Raw genomic sequence first — 25,282 nt, forward strand, 5'->3', positions numbered from 1 at the left:
CTCGGGCGCACGGCTTCCGGCCTGAACGGGAAGCTCCCCCTCCTTTTCCTCCCAAGCTGCTCCTCTCCCCAACCCCGGCCACGCGAGGCTGCGGCGCACGGTATGGGTGTTTTTGTGTGTATTTATGTGGGGCGGGAGTTGCTAGGGACAGTTCCCGGGAGCCCCGAGGCCGCCGGGGGGCAGGGCTCCCGGTGACGGAGATGGGGGTGTCCGCTCTGTCTTCTACGTGGAAACCCCGAAGGCCCCTTCAGGCGCCGTAGACACTTCCTGGGGCCCAACGGAAGGTCGTGCCCGTCCACAACGTCCTCCATTCTTGTCCTGGGCAGTCCAACCCAACCCTCCCCGGCGGTGTCGGGGCCAGCGGAGCGTCGGCGGGGAATGCCCTCCAGTCTCGGGCAGGGCTGGGGAGAGGCAGCCTGGGCCTGGGCCTAAGCGCTGGGAAGGTGAAGCTGCCCTGGGTCGGAGGAGAGCTTGTAATGGAGTGGTTCTTCGTCTCACACTAACAAGATGCCTGATTACCTCGGGATCGAGGGGTGAGTGAGCGTGGGGGTGATTGCACAAAATCCCTGCTACCCACACACGGGAATATTCTTGGTACCCAGTTTCCGTATAAAGTTTAAAAGTACGAGTCAGGACTGGCGGTGCCCCAGTGGAGACATTTAGGCATCCCGCTTGCGCCTGACATGGTCTCAGTTCCAGTGTTTGCGTCATGGCCAACCTTGGGGTTCCAGAATTGACAACTAAACAAGGGACTTGGAGTGGTTTGCAGAGACAAGTAATGGGTTAAAGGGACCTTTATCTAGAAAATGGGAATGGAAATCCACTTTGCCATTGGAACCGGGTTTCGCATCTTGGATTCAAGGTGTAGCAGGCAGTGTTAGATAGATCTTTCATTTGGTGGCTCATTCCCTAAATGGCCACAAAGGCTAGAGCAGGGGTTGGTTTGAAGTCAGGAGCTTCCTCTATCCCGGAGCCAGGAGCCAGTAGCTTTTTCAAGTCTCCGAAGGACTTGAGCTGTCTTTTGCTGCTTTTCCAGGCTATTAGTGGAGAGTTGGATCCAAAGTGGAGCAGCTGGGACTTTAACTGGCATCCAAATAGGATGGTACCATAGCCAGCAGCTTTACCAATTATGCCACAGTGCTGGCCTCCTCAAGTTTTTTTTTTTTTTTTAACTAAAATAGACATAGCTTTTAATTCAATTTTCCATGAATTATTTTTGAAAAACCCTTGAGTAAAGGACTTGAGCAAACAAGGATCTTGGTATCTATAGTGCGGTCCCAGAGCCAGTTCTCACAGATGTTGGAGGATGGCCCTGTTTGCCTAATATAAAATAATTATTGTGAAGGTTAAATAAAAGGTGCTCATGATAGCTTAGTGTTTTTTTTGCAGTCTTGTTGTGTTTCAAAGACTTCCACTGTCTTCATCCTCACATTACAGTCATCCCCATTCCTTTTTAATGGTAAGGGAAAAACTATTCCTCTAATTTGTGGTTTGGGAGCTTTGCTTTATGTCATGCTTCTTTATGAAATGTCATAAAGAAAACACTTATGACTTGTTACTGCTTCATTTCAGATTGAAGGATGTCCCGTGTTCCCTTGGGAAAAGTCCTCCTGAGGAATGTCATCCGGCACACAGATGCTCACAATAAGGTAGGAGCTACAAGCCAGACACGGCCAACGCCCCTGCGGGCCTGCAGTAGATGCAGCTGAGGGGCCAAAGGGAAGAGGCGGTTTATTATTTACTGAAATAGATACCAAAAACTGGATAAGTTTTGTGTAGTAGAGATATTTGCAAAGAACTATATAGTACTGAAGAAGGAATAAAGAAATCTAGTTTGGGAATTTAGAAATGGTGTCATAAGGAGCAAGCATGAAGCCTAACTGTTGAGCTTTCCACAGCTCACTTTAAAAACCTGGGTTTCCTTTCTTCCTTCCTCCTTCCTCTCCTCCCTTCTCCTCTCCCCTCTCCTCCCCTCTCCTCTCCCCCGCTCCTTTCCACTTTCTTTTCTCTCCTTCCCTTCTTGCCTTCCCAATCCCCTCCCCTCCCCTTCTCGCCCTTTCCCTCCCATCCCCTCACTTCCCCGTTCCTCCCTCCCCTCTCCTTCCCTTCCCCTCCTTTTTTTTTTTTGTTTTAAAGATTTTTTAATTTGAAAAGCACAGTTGCAGAGAGATAGCAGGAGAGATAGATCTTTCACTCCCTGGTTTACTTCCCAGATGGTCATAGATGTTACTGAGGTTGGGCCAGGCTGAAGCCAGGAGCTTCATCCAGGTCTCTTCATGTGAGTGCAGAGGCCCAAGGACTTAGGCCATAGTCTGCCGCCTTCCCAGGTGCATTAGAAGGAAGCTGGGTTGGAATTGGAGCAGCTGGGATTCAAACCGTGTCCATACAGGATACTGACATTGCAGGCAGTGACTTAACCCTATGGACCACAGTTCTGGCCGGCCCCCTTGGGTTCAATTTCCACCTCCAGCTCTTAGCTCTGGTTTTCTGCCACTGCAGATCCTGGGAGGAGTGGTGATGCTCTTGGTCCTGGGATTCTGTACCCACACGGGCAGATCCTGATTGTGTTCCTGGCTCTCAGCTTCAGCCTGACCCAGGTCTAGCAGCTGTGGGTAGTTGGACAGCGAATTAGTAGGTGGGAATGTCCTCTCTCTCTCACATTTTTGTCTGTTTGACAGACACAGAGAGGCACAAGTGTATGAGTATACACACACACACTCAAGTCTTCCATCTGCCATTTCCTTCCCAAATGCCTGCAATAGCCAGAGCCAGGGCTTGTCTTTGTCCTTCCCAAGTTGTGTCTCAGCTTTTTAATTAAATAAATCTTCAAAAAAAAAAAGTAGAATAGAGGAGTCAGCACTTGAACCAGGCATGCCAAATGCCTGTCCCAAGCTGAGCGGCTGGTGCTTGAACTGGTTGTGCGAGGATGGCTGTTAGTTTATTAGATCTACAGGAGCTTTCCAAGCAGAGGGCATCATGCACCACTAAGTAGAGCAACAACAAAGAAAATGACATGCTAGAAAATACTGCACATCTAGGAAGTAAGGAGGGTTAGGTTTTAGTATTAAGAGATAAGGCCTCGGAGGTAAAGGACAGTAGGGTGATGATGCTTGGAGTCTTGTCTTTTTGTCAAATGTTCATAAGCAGGTTATGGCATGATCATATTTGTGTTTTTAAAGGTTTATTTACTTTTATTTGAAAGGCAGATTTATAGAGAGAGGAGAGACCAAGAGGGCAGTCTTCTGTCCACTGGTTTACTCCCCAAATAACCATAATGACCAGAGCTGAACTGATCTGAAGCCAGGAGTCTTCTCTGGGTCTCCCACATAGGGACAGGGTGCCAGGACATTGGGCCATTTTCCATTGCTTTGTCAGGACATAAGCAGGATTGGAAGTATAGCAACCAAGACACGAACCAATATGGGATACCAGTGCTGCAGGCACATTTGTCACACCACAATGTTGGTGCTGGTCCTAAGTGTTTTAATTTTTTAAGATTTATTTATCTATTCGATATGCAGAGTTAGAGGAGACAGATCTTCCAGCCTCTGATTTGTTCCCCAAATGGCTGCAGTCGATGCTGCTGGGTCGGGCCGATGCCAGGAATTCCATTCTGGTCTCCCAAGTGAGTGGCGGGTGCCCAAACACTTGGGCCATCTTCTGCTATTTCCAAAGCACATCAATAGGGAATTATGTTGGAAGTGAACTAATCAAGACTTAAACCAGAGCTATGTACATGCTAATGTTGCAGGCGGCAGCCCCAATATTTGTATTTTAGAAAGATTTGTTGACTGGATGGCAAGTAGATAGGTAAGAGAAAAGGCAGGGAGACTAATTAGGAGGCTATGATAGTGTTCCAGGTGGAATTCAGTGTGGATTTGCAACAGAAGCAGTGGTAAGGAGATGGAGAAGAGACTTACAACTTCAGAGTTGAAGCAAAGAAGAAACACTGGGGCTAGACATAGATTATTGCTGTGTGGGTAGAGAATAGAGGTCATAAAAATAAATGCAGCCACCCAGAAGAGTATATTTAATGAAATGCAGGCAAGACCCCTTATTTAGTTTTCTCTAGTAACTATACTCTTGGTTTGATCATAAATATAATTACTATCATGCCACCTACTTGTCTGGTAAGGTTAGAATTGAAAATGGTAGCTGAGAAATGAATCTAGCTAGAACTCAGAAAAAAAAATGTTTTCTGGGCAGTGGGCATGTTTTTCAGGAAATTCTCTAGCCGCCATATCATTTATTTTGAGTTGGTTTTAGTAATAACTATAATATGAAAAGACACTTCATCTAGGGTTTAAGGAGCTGTTAATAGTTTTCTGACTTTGGCAAAATCTCTGAACTTTTTTTCTTCTCAGGAAAATCCTGGAAATGGTTCTTTATTTGCCTTCTAAAATCGCTAAAGGTTTATTTGAAGAGATACAGTTAAAAATCATTGTGTTTTAGAGACCTGTAGGATTATCATTTGCTAATTGCAAAGTTAATAGGGTGACAAGTGTGTCTAGGAAGGGGTTAAAAAGTTTCATTGCTGTGGTATTCTATCTGTGTTGGATTATTTAACATTTCTAGAGAAGTCATAATTTGTTTTCTTTGTCCCTAACCGTAGCCTACTCTGTGACCTAATAATTAGTCCAGGTTGTGTTTTCAGTCACTTATTTTTCTGTAATTAATGTTTTTAATAATTGACTTTTGTTTCTTTTTTTTTTAAAAATGTAGATTCAGGAGGAATCAGATATGTGGAAAATAAGAGAACTAGAGAAGCAGATGGAAGATGCTTACCGGGGGAACAAAAGGAAAATGCTACCCAGCAGTTCAAGGTGAAGTCGCAGCTCTGAGAACCAAAAGAATGCTCATCTTTTTTCAGAATCATCCACTTTTGTTTAAAAATGTTTTGGTTGGGGCATAGTAGGTCATTTTTCTGTGGAACCATTATCCCATATAGGTGTTTGTTAGTGTCCTGGCTGCTCCATTTCTGAACCAGCTGTCTGCAGTGCAGGTGGCGTAAGTCCTTCGGGCCTGCACCGTGCGGGAGAACTGGAAGTGCCTAGTCCTGGCTTTGGGTCACTTCAACTCTGGCTGTTACGGCTGTTTCGGGGGTGAACATGTAGATGAAAGACCGCTCCTCTCTCTAAAATCTGCCTTTCAAGTGAAAATAAATATTTTTTTTTTTTTTTTTTTTTGTTAAGGATAGAAAAGTTCAGTTCTGTGAGTCCTTAAACCTTTCTGGATCCATTCATCTAGACCCAAACAAAGATAATGGTCATGGTGCATATGTCCTCCTTCCTTGTACCTGATTTACAGTGGAAAATTTACAAACTCTGTCTTGAACAGTTGAAAATGTCCCAGGTTCTGTGTCTTCTGTTATGCCTTGGAATCTTTTTTTTTTTTTAAGGTTGGTTGTATTTTTATTGCAAAGTCAGATATACAGAGAGGAGGAGAGACAGAGAGGAACATCTTCGTCCGATAACTCACTCCCCAAGTGACCACAAGGGCAGGTGCTGCACCAATCCGAAGCCAGGAGCCTCTTCCGGGTCTCCCATGCGCGTGCAGGGTCCCAAGGCTTTGGGCCGTCCTTGACTGCTTTCCCGGGCCACAAGCAGGGAGCTGGATGGGAAGAGGAGCTTCCGGGATTAGAACCAGTCCCCGTATGGGATTCCTGCATGTTCAAGGCGAGGACTTTAGCCGCTAGGCCACCACGCCGTGCCCTATGCCCTAGAATCTTACAACCCTAACTAACCCCAACTCTTTTCTCTGTCATTCTTTAATTCTTCCTTTTTGTTTTTCAGCCTTTCTTTACCCATATACTTATTCTCTTTGTCCAGTTGATAGGCTTTTATGTTTCCTTCTTGGTGATTTTGAGTATGAATATGAAGGATTATACAGGTATGTCTCGTACCTGGCCAGGAGCCAGGAGCTTTCCCAGGCCACAAGCTGGGAGCTCGATGGGAAGTGGAGCTGCCGGGATTAGATTTGGTACCCGTATGGGATCCTGGCATGTACAAGGCAAGGATTTAATCAGTGGGTGACCGTGCCGGGCCCAGTAATTATGGTTTTAAATTAATGGAATAGCAAATCTCCAAGACATAAGACCATCTTTGGGCCTGGTGCAGTAGCCTAGTGGCTAAAATCCTTTACCTTGTGTGCCAGGATCACATATGGCTGCTTGTTTGATTTCTGGCTGTTCCACTTCCCATCCAGCTCCCTGCTTGTGGCCTGGGAAAGTGGTCAAGGACAGTCCAAAGCCTTGGGACCTTGCATGGGAAACTTGGAAGAAGCTACTTGCTGCTGGCTCCTGGTTTTGGCTCAGCTCTGGCTGCTGCAGCCACTTGGGGAGTGAACCAGCAAATAGATCTTTTTGTCTCGCCTCTTTAAATTTGGCTTTCCAAGAAAAAAAATTTAAAGATTTATTTTTATTGGAAAATCAGATATACAGATAGGAGAGACAGAAAGGAAGCATTCATTGATTCATTCCCAAGTGGCCTCAATGGCTGGAGATGTGCTGATCTGAAGCCAGGAGCCTAGAGCCTCTTCTGGTTCTCCCACACAGGTGCAGAGTCCCAAGGCTTTGGGCTGTCCTCGACCGCTTTCCTAGGCCACAAGCAGGAAGTGGATGGGAAGTGGGGCCGCTGGGATTAGAACCGGCACCCACACGGGCTCCTGGCACGTGCAAGGACTTTTAGCTACTAGGTTACGGCACTGGGACCATAAATGTTTTTGTATGAAGGGATGGTCTCTTAGGAATAGGCATTCTGACTGTCTCAGTAGTTCTTCTGTTTACTAGTTGGAACAGTATCTGGCATGTAGGAGGCCCTTAAACATTTTGTTAACTGACTTACTGTCCAGTTCGTAGTGGTTAGGCCTTATTTCTGCTTCAAGCACCTATTTTTTGGTTTGCAGCAAAGGGAAGTATATTTCAGAATCCGTAGGGTGATGACATGTTCCCAATTGTGATTGTGTTATGTCTTCTAGTGGGCAGTCAGTCACAGCACGATGTAATCCAGAACTGATTTCATCTGTAGTCTACAACAGGATGAGAAGGAATCATCAAATTCTTCCTGCCGCTGGACTTCACAGATATGTAGGCAGGAAGAGATAGTTCCTGTAGTTATTTATTTACTTATTTTTAAGATATGTTATTTCCTGTAGTTATTTATTTACTTATTTTTAAGATATGTTATTTTTATTGGAAAGGCAGATTTACAGAAAGGACAAAGAAAAATCTTCATCTGCTGGTTTACACTCCAAATGGCTACGGTGGCCGGAGCTGAGCCGATCCAAAGCCAGAAGCTAGGATCTTCTGGGTCTCCCAAGTGGTCAAAAGATGTATTTTATTTGAAAACCAGATTTTACAGACAGAAGAATGGCTTCCATTTGCTGGTTCACTCCCCAAGCAGCTCCAGCAGTAGAGATGAGCTCATCCAAAGCTGTCAGCAGGAACTTTTTTCACATGGCTGCAAGGACCCAAGTACTTGAGCCATCCTCTGCTACCTTCCAAAGCTGTTAAGCAGAGCTAGATGGAAAGTGGAGCAGCTGGGATATGAACTGGCACCCATGTGGGATGCCGGTGGTAGCAGGTGCTAGCCTGCCACACCACTGTTCTAGTCCCATGTTTGATGTTCTTTAGTTACCTCCCAAGGTGCTTTTAAGTCTAAAATTTGCTTTCTCTTACAGCCGGATGCGTAGTGATGGCTTTGATGAAGAAGGTCATAGAGAGTACTGGAAGCCAAAGAATGAAATTTCTGGGACACTGGAGGACGATTTTCTTAAGGCTAAATCCTGGAACAAGAAGTTATATGATTATGAAGCTAACATGCCAGACAGGTTTGTGACTAAATTCCTATGACTGTTAATTATACTTGTTTTGAGAATGTGTACTTGTCAAAAATCAGGTGTCCTCACAAAAACTTACACAAGGATTCATTGCAAGATATTTCATAATGGCTCAGTGAACAAAATCAATCCCCAAAAGACAAATATCATATGTTCTGTGTGATATAAGCCAGCCTTCACGCAAAATACAGGATCAGTGGCCCTTTTAGTGCTGTTTATGTTGGATCTCATGGATTTTGATGTTTTTGTTTTTATTTTCATTTCTTCAAAAATGTATTTTTCTTATTCACTAATAGGTCAGTGTTTTAAGGTTTTTGATTTTCTTCATTTGTTCGACTCATTGGTCATTCAGTAGCATGTTATTTAACTTCATGTTGTTGTAAATTTTTTATTTTTCTTCCTGCTATTGATTTTCTTTTATACCTTTTCATTTAAGGGGATGTATAGTAATTGTGCAGTAGAGACTGTCATATCCAGAAGTGAAGATACAATGCAGTATACTGTATGTCTATTTCCAAACCGAAAATGGACTCTCAATGAAAATTAAATATATCTTGATAATAGGATGCTGGACTCTGCCATTGTCCATGCGTACAGTGTTGGGATAGCTTAGGTAGCAGAATGATGGATTTATGACTGTTTATGAAGGACTGCACTATTGCTATAATATGTGGGAAATCAGTGCGGGAAGTGTATTTGGGGAGTAGGGAAGAAAAATCCCGGAACCTAGTGAACTGTATCATGATATAATAAAGAAGAAATTTTTCATAATGGCCAAAAAGTGGAATCCCAAATGTCAGATGAATAGCTAAACGAAATGTGGGATAATTTTTCAGTGAACGATTATTAAGTGGCAGAAGGACTGAAGTAGTGATGCACATCCTAGGACGTAGGACGAACCTTAAAATGTAGCTAAGAAGCCAGACACTGAAGACTACATCCTGAATGATTATCCAGAATAAGCAATCCTACAAAAAGTAGGTTAATGGTTGTTATGGGCATGAGGCATTATACTTTAAAAGAGTGAATTTTACATTTTGAAGTATTTTCAGAAGAGTGCTTCATAACTTAGGAGCAAAATCAGTGATTCTTAAGAAAGAGAATGCTAAATAAAGTAACCTTTCGTGTCTGAAATGATAGCACACAGTGCAGAAAAATAGCTGTGCCTAATGTTGGTTTTTCTGCACTGTATTTTTTTGTTGTTCTTAAGGATGTGTGTATGCATGCTTGTATTCCAAAAAGTAATTTCCACAGTGTGTATGTGCTTTAACAATACACGTCATGTGTCATCTTACAGATGGGGTCACAGTGGTTATAAAGAATTATACCCTGAAGAATTTGAAACAGACAGGTAAGGAATATGAGCTTAGAGACAGGAAGAAACTGTAGTTAGTACACTCTGTATTGTAAGTTGAGCTCTCTAAATTTGAGAGAGGATGTAACATTTGCCATTGCAATGTGAACTAGAGTCATAGCAGGTGCTTCACTTGGGAGTGATCCCTGTTCTTTTCTCTGGTGGGTGTTTGGCATCTCTGTAAACATTTTTTAATTTTTTGAGACAAAGATGAGACAGATGGAGAACTGACATCTGTTGGTTTCATCCTGCGAGTGACCACATAGCCCTGGGCTGGGAGTTGCTGAAGCTGTGAGCTGGGCCCTTAGACTAGGTTGCTGAAGTGAGGCTCCAACTACTTTAGCCATCACCTCTTGACTTCCAGGGTGTGCATTAGCCGGAAGCTGGAACTGCATTGGAACCTGACTTGGAGGCTTTAGGCTTCCCAACCCAGCTTCTTAGCCACTTGGCACACACTTGCCCCACATTTAGGTTTTTATCCCCTTGTCTGTGAGAGCTACTTTCCAAGACCTCCCAGTGAACACCAGAGACTGTAGAGAGTGCTGAATGTTAGTATATTGTTTTCTTAGACATATATGTCTTTAATTTTTATTTTTCACTTGAAGATACAACTTTAAAGTTTTTCTTTGGTGTGTGTCATCAACAACATTCCTGTTGCCATGAAGTAAAATAAACATTATTTGCATATGTGTACTGCTAGACCTAGACAGATAACTTGGAAGACTACAAAATACTTAATGAGTGGGTGGTAGATACACTAGATGTACTGGACCAAGGAATTGTTCTTGTCCCGGGTAGGTTGGAGCCAGACAGTGTGATAGCTCCTCATGCAACTCAGAATGGCATGTAACTGAAAACTTTTGTTTCTGGAATTCTCCACTTAGTATTTTTCGACTGCGTGTTAGCCCAGCTAACTGAAATCACAGTGAAAACTGGATAAGGGGATTATTGTTTATTCCATACAGTAACTCAGTATGGTAAATTAGGATTGTTTTCATTGTGAAAGATGAGGAAACACAAACATGAGAATAATAGGTCTCACAGCAAACCTATGTCAATTTTGGTTTAAACTTCAGGTGTTAGCCCCAGCTTCCTATCTAAAATGCAGAATACTAAGACTAACACACTTTTTATTTTTTATTAGTAGTGATCATCAAGATATTACCAATGGGAAAAAAGCTTCTCCCCTAGTAAAGTCATCAACTCATGAATCTCACAAACACAAGAAGAAGAAATCCCACAAAAAGAAGCAGAAAAAACGGTCACACAAAAAACAGAAGAAAAGCAAAAAGGAAGCCACAGATGTAACAGCAGATTCATCAAGTGAGTGCTCAGACGCTGGAGCTTCTAGTACCAAGAAACGGAAACAACCACATAAGCGCAAGAAAAAATCCAGGAAAAAGTCTCTCAAAAAACCTGCTTCGATCATAGAAGCAGAAAATGACACTTCACAGTCAGACGATTCAGCATCTAGCAGCTCTGAGGAGAGTGAGGAAAGAGACACTAAGAAGACCAAAAGGAAAAGGGGGGATAAAGTCCATATTCCTGTAGCTAACAATGAAATACAGCAGAGGACAAACAAACGCACAAATTGGAAAGTGGCTACAGATGAAAGGTCTGCTGAGAGCTCAGAGGATGACTAAATGGGAAAGAAATTGTTTCTCAAGTGACTGGAGATTGACAGCACTGGATGCCTTGGGGTTTTGCCAGTGACTCATTCACTGCAGAGGGTCAGAGCTGTTTTGTGCCATCTGTATGTGTTCTGACAGCCTTCTTGTCTTCTATTTAAGCCTGTTAAACCTGATCCCCACTTGTTAGTGGAGAATCTGGTATTATGTTACGAAGGCTTCTTGAAGAGATTATTTTTGGTGATTAATTACCTATAGTATAGAGAATATATATCCCAAACTAATAGAAAGCTGAACCTAATAATGGCCTGTATACACATGAGAATGTTGAATTTGGAGAAACAAATGGCTGGGATCAGGAGGTGGATTGGAGCCATCACTGAATAGAACAGAATGATGGGAACACAGCAGGTTTCACAGCTGACCTGTTTTCATGCTAGGTGCTTTGATCCTTCTATGTTTTGACCCTACAGTTGTGGTCCAGTTTATTTAATGAAGAAACTGGCCTAGGAACATACCTTTTCTCTTTGTGGTAACATTCATTGACTTGTTGCTAGAAGGGACTAGGATTTTCCCAAATTTCCCTGCTGGACGGGGTCAAGAGCTAGTTAATATACCCCACTCCCCAAACACGGTAATTGGGTGGTAAGTAGTTTTCTAGTTACATTGCTCTATGTTTAAATGGATGTGTTTGAGATTATTTCTTCAGTTGTAGAAAGTGAGAAAGCATTAGGAACATCTGTCTTAACGCTGTCCTGAACAGGATTCAGGGCAGCAAGTGCCATTTGAATGTTATCTTCCTTGTTTATTTCTAAATTTTATTACTGATTTTAAAGATTTCCCTGAAACTAAGTTAATCATTTTAAAAATGGAAACAGGCTTCTCAGGGACATTACCATTTCTTCCAGTCTGCCATTAAGAGTTTAAGCACCAAGCAGAGGCCACATCATTTCCCCTTGCTGTACTGTTGACCCCTACTGTGCGTAAACCAGGCTACCCCTGAGAAGGCTGGCAGAACACACGTGAAACTTGGTGAAGGGAGAAAACATCAAGTGACCTTCACTGTTGTTTATCTCTGGCTGTCACTTAATGGGCTGAGTAAAAATCTTGCAAACTCAGTCTCTTGTTCTTGGTTCTGCCAGTAATCAGTTGTTAAGTTACAGTGCAGGTAAGTGATCCTCCCCGGCCTCACTTCCCCAACGAAATAGATACTTCATGCTAGCATGACTGTTTAACACCAGCAATAGAATACAACTACGACAGCATTCCATGAAGTGGTATTTCATAGTCCTCACTACCACGTTTGTTCTTTATGAAACAGATTTCTAATAAAGTGCTTGGTTTTACACATGGTTGGCCAGATGTGCCCTATCCCTGATTGTGAATGGGTGCTATCTTTTGGGATATTTATTTGAAATATACTTTGATACTCAGTTACTGATGTCCCATGGTATGTATTTTATCTTTGGAACTCGTGGGCAAACTAAAAGGGAAGAGTAGTTACTACCTCTGAAGCTAAAGCAAATGTTTCCTTGTAGCATACAGAAACTTTGTTGGGAATTTTCAGCCATGAATTGGCATTTCATATGTGTTCTATGAATACGGATTCTAAGCATGGACTTGGGACAGTGGGCCAGTAGAACAAGGCAACCCCATGAAGCTGGCTTTATTTGGGTCTTGGTTTTCCCCTGCCATTCCAAGAGGCTTATCTCCTTCCCAAGGAATACACATCTTTCCTGTTTTTGTTTAAAATTTTTTTTTATTCTGGGCAGGGGAGGTCATAATTAACTTTCTGGTTATGTATAAGCAATAAAGCTATTTTCTGTTCTTCACTGTTCTCAACCCCAAATTCTCCTCTGTGCCTTAGGTGGGGCTTTGATGGTTCTTCAAACCATTAACCTACAACTCTGGGTGGTTTTGCAAAAATTTAGCTTCCTATTTGCACTATTGGCCTTGGGACATATTTGTTTCTAGTGGTTCCTACAAACCAGAGATCTCTCCATATATTAAACACTAAAATGAGATGGAAAAAAAAGTTGGATTGATATTTATTTAATAATGCATGTGATACAACCTGGAATTTAATTCCAAATAAATAAACCAGTTTTTCCACATTTGATTTGTTAACTTTTTAGCACCAACAGACTTGGAAACAGCCTGAGGCTGCCCTGCCAATGGGAAGGCAACTTCTCCCTTCTGTCTTTCAGTCCGCTTAATAAGGAGTCTCTTGCAGCTTCTGTCATTCTCTCTGGATAGCCTACTGCCCTCCTTTCTGTACAATTTGGGCAAACCGACCAGTGATGGCAAGAGTTGTATCGATGAAGCGGTCCACGCAGCTAGAGAGACAGTTTTCAGTGCGAGAGTCCAGGCGATTCCCCGGCTTATCCACACACTTATCCCAACAAAGCTCCATGAAGTGATGCACCTAAGCAGAAAGAAAACCGCCACTGGAGGATGCAGGTAGGTTTTCACAGCCCTCCATCACCTGACAAAACCCTCCTAACCACAAACCGGAGAGCCCTGTTGAGCCTGCTGTTCACATTTGTCACCAATAAGGCCCAAATATTCATTTCCACACAAACGGCAAATTCTGAGGTAGGACCTAAATCGTATTTACAAGTACCTTGAAAGTGCCTAGGACCAGACCCATATATTCCCTTGAACCACTACACTCGTACATCCCTACACCCATCCACAGAAGAGTAGTTCTTATTAAGCTTTCTGGGGACTCCGGCGGATTCGAGAATCTGGTGAAGGTTATGGACCCACCTCCCCATAAAAATACACCAAAGGCAGAAAAACTACATGCACTTAACGGACTTTCACGACCCAGAGACTTTTGCTCATCCTTCACGTATCACTCCCTGCGGCCCCCTCAAATGGGAGGATTTTACCAGGTACAGAGAGCTAGCCATTCCGAGCTTGGGGTTAAGACGGCCATCACCAGCTTCATTTAGGAGGCGTGACTAAGCACTTCGTCCAAGGTCACACGGCCATTAAGGGTCCCCTCCGGGCCCTTAGGTTTACCTCCAGGGCTCAAGTTCCAAAGCCCTTATTTTAAAGCCAGCTTCCTTCATTAATGTCTTGGTGCTATGCTCCATTAGGAGCTTCACAACCCAGAGAGGCAGTGATGGGCGCCGACAAACCAGAACCCACAGGGAATGGCTGTCGTCTTGAGGGGCGCGTGGGCTGCAAAGGGGCCGAGGCAGGGCGGGGGCCGGATGCCCCGAACGCCCACCCACACCGCGCTCCTGGATCTTCCGGACGCTGAGCTTCACTGTAGACTCGTTTCTTTTTTAAAGTCTTACCCTCATTTAGAAAAATCTTTAGGATACAGTTTCACAGGCTCAGGCATCCCCCCCCCTTGCTCTCCCGCCCCCATAGACTGGTTTCTTCTGAGAGGGTTACGGCTGTGCGCGTGCCCGGACCCTGCCCTTCCTCCCCGCTCGCCAGCCCTTCCCGCACCTGTGCCGTGAACTGAGCTTTCTGCTGTTCCGCCGCCACCAAGCGCTGCAGCTCCGCCTCGTCCGCCTCCCCGAGTTCAGCCATCCTCCGCACCGCTGGCGGGATCTGCCGACCAGCCCGCGTGCGCCTGCGCGGCCATCGTCCCGCCCCGCCACTTCCGGCGACAGCGGCCGCTGCTTCCTTGTCGTCCAGCCGTGGAAACGTATAACTACTTCCGGGTCGGTGGATGACCTTGAGCCCTGCGGAGCGAGATGGCGACTCTCCTGAGGCTGGGTGTCCTTTGCGGGAGCCAGGGAGGCCGAGGTGAGGGGCCCTTGTGTTCCACGCCGCCTCCAGCCGGGGAGGGGGATGCGGCTGAGCAGTCGCCTGCTGGGCGGTGAGATGCCCCCGGGGGAGGGAGAGCTGCCTGCAGCCAGCCGCCCGACCCGCAGGGTGACCGCCCCAGAGTTCGCCCTTGCGCCCTTCGGGCCGGCCGAGGTTCGACCCACAGCTTGGGCTTGTGTCTGTCCCCTTGAGTTGGGTCTGACTGAGCGCCGCAGTTGTTGTGGGATTGTAGATACTGTTGTGAGGCTGGGATAAATGTGTGAACACTTCTCACAGGGCAAGTGTAAGGAAGCGTCCTTGAATCCCAAGAAGTACCTGTTGAGCTGTACGTAACGTTTTAAGGAGAGTGCAGACAAAGTTTATTTGTAGCTCTGTTTTGGAAGTATGCCTAAGGAGAGGGAAAGAAGGCCTTTGCCGTTAGAGCTGCTGGGATGGGCTCAAGCGATGGCGAGGGCATAGCAAAGGGGTAGCGTGAAGAAAAGCAAAATGAATTGAGAACCATGAGAGCATGAAGGTGAGGAGAGAGGAAGGTAGTGGGGCCGGATCACGGGAGAACACAGCTCTCTAGAGAGTGGGCTTTGCCCCGTGTGTCAAGGGTAGCCGCTCAAGAGGATTGCAGGGAGGAGGTGACAGATGCTCGCGGACAGTCACTGCGGTAGAGGGTCATCTACCGGGGAAATGAGCCTGTCAAGCCACACTAGGGGAGGTGACTTAGGACACTGGTGTAGTCTAGAGGGGTGAGGCCCTGAACTTGAAGAGTAATTTAAAAAAATTATCTCAGGAAATATCAAGGAGCTATATCAGTAGGTCTGAATAATTGAATTCAGAGGAAAAGGGCTAAGTGATTTCCAGACCTGTGGGTTCATTAAATAAGGTGGGGACCATACAAGTCAAGTCAGGTACAAGTTGGAATGAGAAAAGGGAATTGGGGAGGGTGATTTCATGTTCTAGGACATGGAGGTGTCGGTGGGAAGGCAAGTAGATGGTTAGACATCTGAAGTGCTGGAGAACGTGCAGAATCGGAGATAGAGTTTAGCGTTTTCACTTCTTAGCAGTAGATGAGCTCATGGGTGGAAGAAGTGCCCTGCAGTGGCCATAGGGAGTGAGGGAGGCAGCAAGCAGTTGTTCAAACCCAACATTTGAGAGTGGAGCTTGGAAGAGACTGATGCAGGGTGAGTTGAGAATCAGGAGACTGGAAGAGTTTCAGAGAAAAGAAGGGAGAGGCTTACTAATGCCAGGGGATGCAGAAAGCCCTGTTGAGATTAAGATTGAGCAAGGCCTGTTGGGTATGGCCTGAGGTGGATTATGGGTTACCTACCAAATGGGTGTGGAAAACGGTGCACGGGTGTTAAGTTAAAGGACGTGAGGTGGAAGGAGTGGTTAAGTATATTGCATCAGTTGAGGGAAAATGGCCAGAAGTTAAAGCAGAGGTTGAAGAAAAATATTAGTAGGTACCTTCTTTGGAGTGCCTGTTATAATCTGACACCTATGCTAATAAGCCCATTGTATATATTTTTAAAATTTTCGACTATAGTTATAAAGTAATGCTTTTCTCCTTTTACAGATGAGGAAATGGAAGCTTAGCTTAATTAACTTAGGTGCTAACCTTCTCACAGCTAATAAATGGTTCAGCTGGGTTATTTGGGTCTATAAACAAAGAGGAAGTGAAAGCAAACAGGGGAAACGGGTTCAGGAGTACAAACGGAGAATGAGTCTTAGGAGGTCGTAGTTGAGATTCATAAAGTAGCTTATATTTCTTGGCAGCAAAGACTTTGTTGGATGGATAGATGAATACATTGAAAAAGAAAGAAACCAACAGTTATTTAATCTGTTTATTTGAAAGAGTCACAAAGAGCAAGGGAGAAACAGAGACACCTTGCATCTGCTGGTTCACTCCCCAGATGGCCACAGTGGCTCAGCCTGACCCAGGAGCTTCATCCTGCTTTCACATGTGGGTGGAGGGGTCCAAAATTTGTGCCAACCTCTGCACCTTTTCCAGGTGCTTCAACAGGGAGCTGGATGGAAACTGGAGCAGCCAGACACAAACAGGTGCTTGTATGTGATACCAGCATTGCAGGTGGTGGCTTAACTACAGCACAACACCAGCCCCCAATGTGAGGCTCTTTTGCATAAGTAATTCATTGATTTATATTTGTCTGACTTTACGGTAGTATAATGAAATAGGTGCTGTTTTTGTTTTATAGGTGAGGTGTTATGTCTTATTTTAGGGTTAAGGGTCTTGCTGTGGTCATTTAAAAAGTCTGTCAGTTCTGTTAAAGGAGAGGTGCTTAAATTATGCTCCCAATACCTGTTTCCTCAGCTGTGTTCCTCCGAAGCCTGGTGGTGAGACCTGCTCACGCCTCAGCATTTCTGCAGGACCGACCTTTCCCGGGATGCTGTGGAGTGCAGCACATCCACCTGTCACCAAGTCGCCATGGTGTGTTCTCTGGGCTGCAGTCTTTCTTCACCTGGATTCATTGTTAGGCCTGTGGCAGGCCTGGATTTCTGTGGGGGGAGCTCTTGTGTCCAGCTCTGTCAAAGGAAAACCAGTGTGGGTGAAAGATGTCACTTATGTTCATGAAGAATTTCTGATCTGAGTCCTAACAGTTCTATTTAAGCTTTTTTTAAACAGCTTGGTGTAGTTGAATCTCTTTTGTTCAGTTCGTGGAAAAGGGCCAGATATTATCTGGCTAATATAATAATTAAAAGAAATCATTTCTTATGGACTGCATCATGAGTATTTACTGTAAATTATTCTTGTAATTTGAGTTTGAAGCTCTGAGTCATTTCCTAAGTGAGTACCATTTGGATTTTATTCAAATTAGTCTTAGAAAATTTGTAGGTGACGGATGGCCACTGCAGGCGTTTGCGGGTAGGATGTCTCCCTGCTTCATGCCTTTCTTCTCTCTGCTTCTCAACACGAAGGAGAGAAAGAACATGTGCAGATGTGTGTGGAGATCAGACTACTGTCTGCTAGTTGCATCTGAATTCTGACAGGTCAGTTAGATATCCTTTATCTCTGCTCGTTAGAGCTTTCCATGAACAATTTTTCTTTCTGGATTCTTCGTCCCGTATTACTTAAATGTAGCAGATTTGCCACAGCATGTGGGGCTGAATTGGAGTTCCTAGGGTTGTGTGTGTGTGTGTGTGTGTGTTATGGAAGAATGTCCTGGCTCCTGGCTTGGGATTGGCTCACTCTGGTGCGGCCATTTGAGGGGTAAAACAGTGGATGGAAAAGCTCTGTCTCACCTTCTCTGTAACTCTGCCTTTAAATGGGGGGGAAAAAAAGTGAGTTACTGCAAGGATAGTCCATGTTTTCTTTTCTTTCTTTCTTTTTTTTAAGGTTTATTTGTTTTTGTTGGGAAGGCAGATTTACAGAGAAAGACAGAAAGATCTTCCATTCGCAGATTGACTCCTCAAAGCGGCTGCAAAGGCCAGGGCTGAGCTGATCTGAATTCAGGAACTGGTAGCTTCTTCCAGGTTTGTCATATGGGAACAGTGTCCCAAGGCTTTGGGCTGCCCTTGACTGCTTTCCCAGGCAACAAGCAGGGAGCTGGTTAGGAAGTGGGGCTGCCAGCATTAGAACCACACCCATATGGGGATCCTGGTGCATGCTAGGCAGTGACTTTAGCTGCTAGGCTACCGTGCTGGACCCTGTTTTTTTCTCTTCCTAATACCCTTTTTTTTTTTTTTTTTTTGAAACAAACAGTGTGTGCTCCTATCTAGTGGTTCTCTTTCTACATGCCAAAGCAAAAGCTAGGAACTCAGTCCAGGTCTTGCATGTAAGAGGCAGGAACCCACATACTTGAACCATCACCAATACCTCCCAGGGTGTGAATACGTAAATCTAATCTGGAGCAACCAGGAGTGGGTATAGTATAGGGTATAGTATAGGACCCAGGTACTCCAAAGTGGGGTGTGGCCTTCTTAAATGACATCTTTACACCACCAAATGCCCACCCCAGTAAGTATTGTTTAATATTTCAGCAGATGTCACTTATTCTATCAGATAGTTAACCCATTTTACTGAAGTCCAAGACTGGCTTAATTCTGTAAAGCTGTTTCTGTACCTATTTGCCTGTAAGCAAAGTGGCTGTCTTCCGGTCAGTACAAGCAGACTGCAACAGACACTGTGCTAACACTTTGAAGAAGGAAAGCGTCTGTCAGTTTACTTTATGCTCAGAGTTAAATCTTACAGGTGTGTTGTTAGCCATTGTACCAGTTTGGGCAGTTCTGTGGCCAGTGTTGAAGGTGAGAGATGTGTCTCCTTCAGCTCTCATGAGTCTGGTTCTTTTTGTAGCTGGTTCCAAGGCTGCGTCCCTCCACTGGACTGGTGAGAGAGTTGTCAGTGTTTTGCTCCTGGGTTTGCTTCCAGCTGCTTATCTGAATCCGTGCTCCGCGATGGACTACTCCTTGGCTGCAGTGCTCACGCTCCACAGTCACTGGCAAGTACAGCAGCCCTTTGGTGTTACCTTGTCTGTCTAGTTTACTTTGAGTTTGGCTCATGTATTACAAATGAAGCGGAGTTGATTGAAATACTTAACATCCATAGGACATTTATAAACGTATATGAAATGCCTACATACCCAAATTTATCTGTCCATTTGCCTATATGATGTCTTTATTTTCATTTCTGATATAGCCCTGGTAAAATTCAGTTCATGATTGCTCCCAAATCTTAGCTTCTGCATTCTTGCCCAGTTAAATGAATGCATTCTCCCATTTGTTCAAGACTCAAACCTAGTCATCACTCTGGACTCTGTTAGTAGTCTCCTGACTGGCCGTCTTTGTTTCTGTATCTCACACAGTAGCCCTTAAAGATAAGATCTCTTAAAATTCATCTTTGTTTTTTCAACTGTATGTAGAAGAAGAATTGCAGTGGTCCATAGGCTCTGTGTTCCCCGACTGCCCCCGTGTCTTCCTCATCTCTAGCTGTTCTGTCCTGCATTCTTCAGCAGAGTCAGGGCTCTTCTCTTGTTGCCTGAGACACCGTTTTTCTAGTGACTTTCTAACTTCTTCCCTCATCTTCTCATTTTAAATGTTGCCCTCTCAACCAGACTTCCTTTAACCCATTAAATCTGCATTATCCTTTTTGATACTTCTAATAATTTTTCTTGGTAATACTTACAACTTTCTAATCTGATTACTACATGGTCTACTATTTTTGTATGCTGTTTGACATTTTCTAATTCCCCTCACCTCTAGAATAAAAGTACCAGTAGAGAAAAGTAGCAAGAATCAAATTTGGGGCTAATGAATAAGAGTCTGTTAGTCAAGTAATTTTCTTTTATAACAAAATAGACCCTCCAGGTAGATTTTCAAGAAAGGGAATTGATTGAACTCAAGTTGTGGTGGTCCAAGACCATAAGGCCAGCTTGTGCTCAGCTCTGGGAGGGCTTTCTGGCTGTGTTCTTGCATGGTGAGCAGTAGCACAGTGAGAGGGCATGCAAAACAGGGATTATGTGGTGAGAATGATTCAGAGGCCAGGCTTCTGTTTTTATAGCAGCTTGTCCTCATGGAACTAAGTAGGCTCTCAAGAGGTTGGCGTTAATCCTTTCCAAAGGCACGATCTCCATTTGTCTTATTCAACTAGATCTCTCTGATTTTTTTTTTCTTTTTAGATTTATTTATTTTTATTTGAAAGGCAGATTTTACAAGTAGATACGGGAAGACCAGAAATCTCCCATCTATTGGTTTACTCCCAAAATGACTATAATGGACAGAGCTAAGCTGATCTGAAACCAGGAGTCAGGAGCCAAGAGCCTCTCCTGGGTGTCTCATATGGGTACAGGGACCTAAGGACCTGAGCCAGCATCTGCTGCTTCCCTGGGCCATTAGCAGGAAGCTGGATTGGAATTGGAGCAGCTTGGATATGAACTGGCACCAATATCAGATGCTGGCCTGCAGGAGGAGAGGGTTAGCCTGATATGCTACTCTGCCATCCTCTTGCCCCCTTTAATTTGAAATACAGATTCTACAGAGATGCCTTCCATTTGGTGATTCACTCTCCAAATGGCTAGAGATGGGCTAATCTGAAGTCAGGAGCTTCTTCTGGGACTCGCACGTGGGTGTGTGAACATTAGCAGGGAGTGGGATAGGAAGTGAAGCAGGCGGGACGTCCCCACATCACATGGAGGTGCTGGTATCGTAGGTGGGAGCTTTACTCAGGATGCTATAAATAGCCCTCTGATCCGCCTCTTAATGGTTATCTGTCTCTCTTCACTAAAGACCAAACTTCTAGCTTACAAAGCTTTAGGACACATTTAAATCATAACCAAACTAGAGCATTAGGAAATCCTACCCAAGTCAAAAAAATAAAACAGTTCCAGAAACCTCCTTGTGTTCATTTCAATCATAGCTGCCCACTCCACTCCCTACAAGGAACTGTAATCCTTTTATATTTGTCACTTCTTGCATTGTGTCATACTCTTTAAATTTCTTTTTATTGGAAATTCAGATATACACAGAGGAAGAGAGAGAGGAAGATCTTCTGCCCGATGGTTTACTCCCCAAGTGGCTGCAATGACTGGTGCTCAGCCCATCTGAAGCCAGGAACCAGGAGCTTCTTCCTGGTCTCCCACATGGGTGCAGGGTTCCTAGGCTTTGGGCCGTCCTTGACTGCTTTCGCTGGCCACAAGCAGGGAGCTAGATAGGAAGTGGGGCTGCCAGGATATGAACCAGTGCCCATATGGGATCCTGACATGTGCAAGGAGAGGACTTTAGCTGCTAGGCTACCACACTAGGCCTGTGTCATACTTCTGTTACTCAATTGTGTGTTTCTAGATCATGTAGTTTTGTGTTGCCCTATGTTGAAGGAAAAAAAAAAATGATTGTTTTATGCTTTTTATTTTACTGTTTAATTACTGCTGTCTAATGCCAAGAATATACATTAAGACACTGCTTCCATTTATTGTATCTGGTATAGTTTTAGACTTCCCAAGGCAATGAGAATTCTAAAAGGAGTGTAAATAACAAGTTGGGCTTTTTATATGATTTTGGGAGGAAAATAGGATATTGCAGGGAGAGGTTTTTGGATTGTTCTAACTGGAAAGACTTGGTGGTATCTCATCCATTCATCTCATTTTACTATGGACACTGAACTTAGGAAAAATTAAGTGACTTGTTAGAATAATTTTCTTTTTTTTTTTTTAACTGAGGATCTGTTATGTATGTTCTTTGCATTTATTTATTTTTATTGGAAAGTCAGATATACAGAGAGGAGAGACAGAGAGGAAGATCCTCCATCCAGTGATTTATTCTCCAAGCAGCCTCAATGGCCAGAGCTGCTCCGATTTGAAGCCAGGATCCCAGAACCTCTTCCAGGTCTCCCATGTGGGTGCAGGGTCCCAAAACTTTGGACGATCCTCAACTGCTTTCCCAGGCCACAAGCAGGGAGCTGGATGGGGAGCAGGGCTGCTAGAACCGGTGCCCACATGGGATCCCAGTGCATGCAAGGCTAGGACTTTAGCTGCTGGACTACTGTGCCGGGCCCTAGGATTTTCTAACAGACAGGATCTTACCTAGTTTTTCTGGGGCTGGGTAGGAGATTTAGTCTTTTGGGAAATGAGCGGGTGACTTCTTGGAGTGGTGACTATGTTATGGAATTAAAATAGTGGCATTAGTTGGAAAAATCTGTGGTTAAAATAGTCAATTTTACACTCACAAAGGTAAATTTTATGGTGTATGTCTTATAGCTTAAGAAAATTGCTACAGAAAATAGTAAAATTAGTCACTTCTTACTGAGGATATTCCCTCCTTAAAACATGTCAGTGAGGGCCCCAGCATGGTAGCCTAGTGGCTAAAGTCCTAGCCTTGGCACACACCAGGATTCCATGTGGGTGCCAGTTTGTGTCCCAGTAGCCCTGCTTCCCATCCAGCTCCCTGCTTGCTGTCTGGGAAAGCAGTTAAGGACGGCCCAAAACCTTGGGACCCTGAGTGGGAGAACTGGAAGAAACTCCTGGTTCTTGGCTTCAGACTGGGTCAGCTCCAGACATTGTGGCCATTTGGGCAGTGAAACAGTGGATCTGTCTTTCACCCTGTCTCTCCTTCACTCTTTGTTACTCAGTCTTTAAAAAAAAAAAAAAAAAAGATAATATTTTAATGCAAAAGCATACAGAGTGGAGGAGAGACAGAGAAGATCTTCCATCTGTTAATTCACTGCCCAAATGACCACAACGGCTAGTGCTGCACCGATCCAAAACCAGTAGCCAGGAGCTCTTCCAGGTCTCCCACGCAGGTACAGGGTCCCAAAGCTTTGGGCTGTCCTCGACTGCTTTCCCAGGCCACAAGCAGGGAGCTGGATGGGGAGTGGGGCCGCCGGGATTAGAACCGGTGCCCATATGGGATCCTGGAGCATTCAAGGTCAGGACTTTAGCCACCAGGCCACCACACAGGACCCAATACCTAATTTATTTTGAATGCAGCGAGACATAGAGGCAGAACTCTTCCATCTGCTGGTTAAATGCCCGGGAGCCAGGAACTCCAGCTAGGTCTCCCACGTGAGTGGCAGGGACTCTCGTGCATGAGTAATCCCGGCTGTCTCTGAGGGAGCCAGTAGCAGGAAGTTGCTTTGGAAGTGGGACTGTGGCTTGAACACAGGCACTGTGATATGAGATACAAGAATCCCAAGTGTTGTCTTAACTGCTGCGCCAGTTAAGTTTATTTATTTCAAAGACAAGGCCACGGAGAGGAATCTTCCATCCACTAGGCACTCAAATGCTTGAAGCACCTGGAGCTGAGCCAGGCTGAAGCCAGAAGCCTGGAAATCTCTGGAGTGGGTTACAAGGACTCAACTACGGGAGCCATCACTACTGCTTTTTGGGTGTGCGTTAACATAAAGTTATCTGTAGTCAGAAGCAGAACCAGGAACTCAGACCTAAGCCTTCTGAAACGGGGTGTGTCACTTATTTGAAGTGGCCTTTCTTTTGTCATCCTTTTAAAACTACCTGTTGTGGTAGCTGAAGTCCTTGCCTTGCATGGACTGGGATCCCTTATGAGTGCTGGTTCCTATTCCAGCTGCTCTACTTCCCATCCAGCTCTCTGCTTGTGGCCTGGGATGGTTCAGAGTCTTGGGACCCTGCACCCATGTGGGATACCCAGAAGAAGCTCCTGGCTCCTGGCTTCAGATGGGCTCAGCTCCAGCTGTTGTGGCCACTTAGGGAGTGAACCACCAGACTGAAGGTCCTTCTCTTTGTCTCTCCTTCTTTTTAAATTTGTCTTTCCAGTAAAAATAAATAAATCTTTAAAAACAAGCAAAAAAAAGCTATGTCTTCATAGTGTATGTGTATTTCTTTCTTTCTGCATCGTTTGTTCCATAAGGGCAAAAATGACATCTTACTGTACTCCAAACATTTATGATAGATTCTGACTCTTATTATCTGCTCAGTACATTCTTGTAAAGTTAAAGAACACTGTAGGAGATTTAATTTGATTGAAAACAATCACATTTTATAATCAAATCAGCAATTACTATCTGAATAAGTGACTGAAAAATTGAATCTGAAGAGTGTGGAAGATATTTTTACATTACGGTAAATAATGGATTCCTTCATTGTCGTTGGTGATTGTGACTCTGAGTTCCTGTGGTTTACCATCTCCCAAAAAGTGTAGAAATAGTTCCATCTGTAAGCAGCTGTGCCGAGTTCCCTGAGGAAGCAGGCAGTTAGAGGGATAGACGGGGACAGTGGTGGCATTCCTTTTTTTGTGTGTAGCCTGCTAACTTGTGATTTTTGTTTGTTTTCTGTTTAGGGGCCTGGGACAAGTTGTTACTGACTATGTTCATGGGGATGCACCACAGAAAGCTGCCAAGGCGGGCCTGCTGGCTCTCTCAGCTTTAACCTTTGCTGGGCTTTGTTATTTCAACTATCATGATGTGGGCATCTGCAAGGCCGTTGCCATGCTGTGGAAGCTTTGATCGTCCCAACTTACTGCCTTAAGAATTGATTGTAGGCCTCTGCTCCGTCACGCATTCAGCTCACCAAAAGGAGGAAGTAATAGGTTAAGGCCATGGTGTATAAACTTCTTGTTTCAATCACATGGTTTTTTCAGAATTTACTTACTGAGAAAAAGACTTGAGAAGAAGTGGATCTAATCAGTTGTGAGGCTGAGTTCTGTATTCTGGTGAGTTGTCACCCGGCTTCTCATGAGACTCACAGAATAATTAAGCATTGTCTGTAAGCTTTTGCCTTTTAATTTGTCAATCTCTTAAAGGGAACTGAGCTTTACTGCTATTAATACAGGATCAAACTCTTTATATTTATCCCAGGAATAATGGGCAAAGGGAAAGACTGTTAATTCATGAGTAAAGACTGTGGAAAATTAGGCTGTTGAATGTTTGAAACTTCCTTCTTAGTGATAGCAGCTACAGGTGGCTTACCTGGGTTACATGTCCCAGGGAAACCTGTGGTTAGGAAATGCTGAGAACGCACATTACAGATTTCTAAATCCTATGAAGAAGCGCTTGGAGGACTGCAAGTAGAGAGTTTCCACTAGGGAAGAAGTCCCCCGAGATGCATTAAAATACTTCAGATTCTAAGCTGAGACTGAATGCTCACATATGTTTGACTTGTCCTAAAATAAATACAAAGCTGTAATTGTTTTTACCATGTCAATCTTGAGAAAGTGCATATTTGAAAAAAATTTTTAACTAATAAAATACATAATAAAAAGTGTGTTC

General features: G+C 44.2%; 3 protein-coding genes across 6 annotated transcripts; 2 read left to right on the forward strand and 1 right to left on the reverse strand.

Moving 5' to 3' along the window:
* Positions 1-49: 49 nt before the first annotated feature.
* Positions 50-12,164, forward strand: NKAPD1 (NKAP domain containing 1). 3 transcript variants are annotated; one of them, XM_040976953.1, is made up of 6 exons: positions 50-100; positions 1,573-1,649; positions 4,723-4,823; positions 7,678-7,827; positions 9,134-9,187; positions 10,335-12,164. In XM_040976953.1, exons 2-6 carry the CDS (start codon positions 1,581-1,583, stop codon positions 10,831-10,833), a joined length of 873 nt encoding a protein of 290 aa, XP_040832887.1. In that variant the 5' UTR covers positions 50-100; positions 1,573-1,580; the 3' UTR covers positions 10,834-12,164. The 3 variants fall into 3 exon arrangements, with proteins under 3 accessions (XP_040832887.1, XP_040832888.1, XP_040832886.1); XM_040976954.1 differs by lacking the exon at positions 50-100 and adding an exon at positions 126-533 and having other exon boundaries at positions 10,338-12,164; XM_040976952.1 differs by lacking the exon at positions 50-100 and adding an exon at positions 127-533.
* A 685-nt stretch (positions 12,165-12,849) lies between these two features.
* Positions 12,850-14,430, reverse strand: TIMM8B (translocase of inner mitochondrial membrane 8 homolog B). The gene is made up of 2 exons (XM_040976956.1): positions 14,284-14,430; positions 12,850-13,243 (listed from the first exon to the last, which is right to left on the reverse strand). Exons 1-2 carry the CDS (start codon positions 14,365-14,367, stop codon positions 13,076-13,078), a joined length of 252 nt encoding a protein of 83 aa, XP_040832890.1. The 5' UTR covers positions 14,368-14,430; the 3' UTR covers positions 12,850-13,075.
* A 57-nt stretch (positions 14,431-14,487) lies between these two features.
* On the forward strand, positions 14,488-25,277 carry SDHD (succinate dehydrogenase complex subunit D). Of its 2 annotated transcripts, XM_040976957.1 has the most exons (4): positions 14,488-14,586; positions 16,928-17,044; positions 18,908-19,052; positions 24,355-25,277. In XM_040976957.1, exons 1-4 carry the CDS (start codon positions 14,535-14,537, stop codon positions 24,518-24,520), a joined length of 480 nt encoding a protein of 159 aa, XP_040832891.1. In that variant the 5' UTR covers positions 14,488-14,534; the 3' UTR covers positions 24,521-25,277. The 2 variants fall into 2 exon arrangements, with proteins under 2 accessions (XP_040832891.1, XP_040832892.1); XM_040976958.1 differs by lacking the exon at positions 16,928-17,044 and having other exon boundaries at positions 14,520-14,586.
* Positions 25,278-25,282: the final 5 nt, after the last annotated feature.

This window comes from Ochotona curzoniae, unplaced genomic scaffold (assembly GCF_017591425.1).
Source record: "Ochotona curzoniae isolate NIBS_2020 unplaced genomic scaffold, NIBS_Ocur_1.0 contig_2723, whole genome shotgun sequence".
Lineage (NCBI taxonomy): Eukaryota > Metazoa > Chordata > Mammalia > Lagomorpha > Ochotonidae > Ochotona > Ochotona curzoniae.

What these genes read in the sequence shown, in the direction of transcription:
- SDHD (XM_040976957.1), top strand. Translation starts at nt 14,535, where the DNA reads ATGGCGACTCTCCTGAGGCTGGGTGTCCTTTGCGGGAGCCAGGGAGGC. An exon ending in CGGGAGCCAGGGAGGCCGAG is followed by an intron (nt 14,587 to 16,927) that starts GTGAGGGGCCCT and finishes CTGTTTCCTCAG; the next exon opens with CTGTGTTCCTCCGAAGCCTG. An exon ending in CTCACGCTCCACAGTCACTG is followed by an intron (nt 19,053 to 24,354) that starts GCAAGTACAGCA and finishes TTTTCTGTTTAG; the next exon opens with GGGCCTGGGACAAGTTGTTA.
- NKAPD1 (XM_040976953.1), top strand. Translation starts at nt 1,581, where the DNA reads ATGTCCCGTGTTCCCTTGGGAAAAGTCCTCCTGAGGAATGTCATCCGG. An exon ending in ACACAGATGCTCACAATAAG is followed by an intron (nt 1,650 to 4,722) that starts GTAGGAGCTACA and finishes TTAAAAATGTAG; the next exon opens with ATTCAGGAGGAATCAGATAT. An exon ending in ATGCTACCCAGCAGTTCAAG is followed by an intron (nt 4,824 to 7,677) that starts GTGAAGTCGCAG and finishes TTTCTCTTACAG; the next exon opens with CCGGATGCGTAGTGATGGCT.
- TIMM8B (XM_040976956.1), bottom strand. Translation starts at nt 14,367, where the DNA reads ATGGCTGAACTCGGGGAGGCGGACGAGGCGGAGCTGCAGCGCTTGGTG. An exon ending in AAGCTCAGTTCACGGCACAG is followed by an intron (nt 13,244 to 14,283) that starts GTGCGGGAAGGG and finishes CTTTCTGCTTAG; the next exon opens with GTGCATCACTTCATGGAGCT.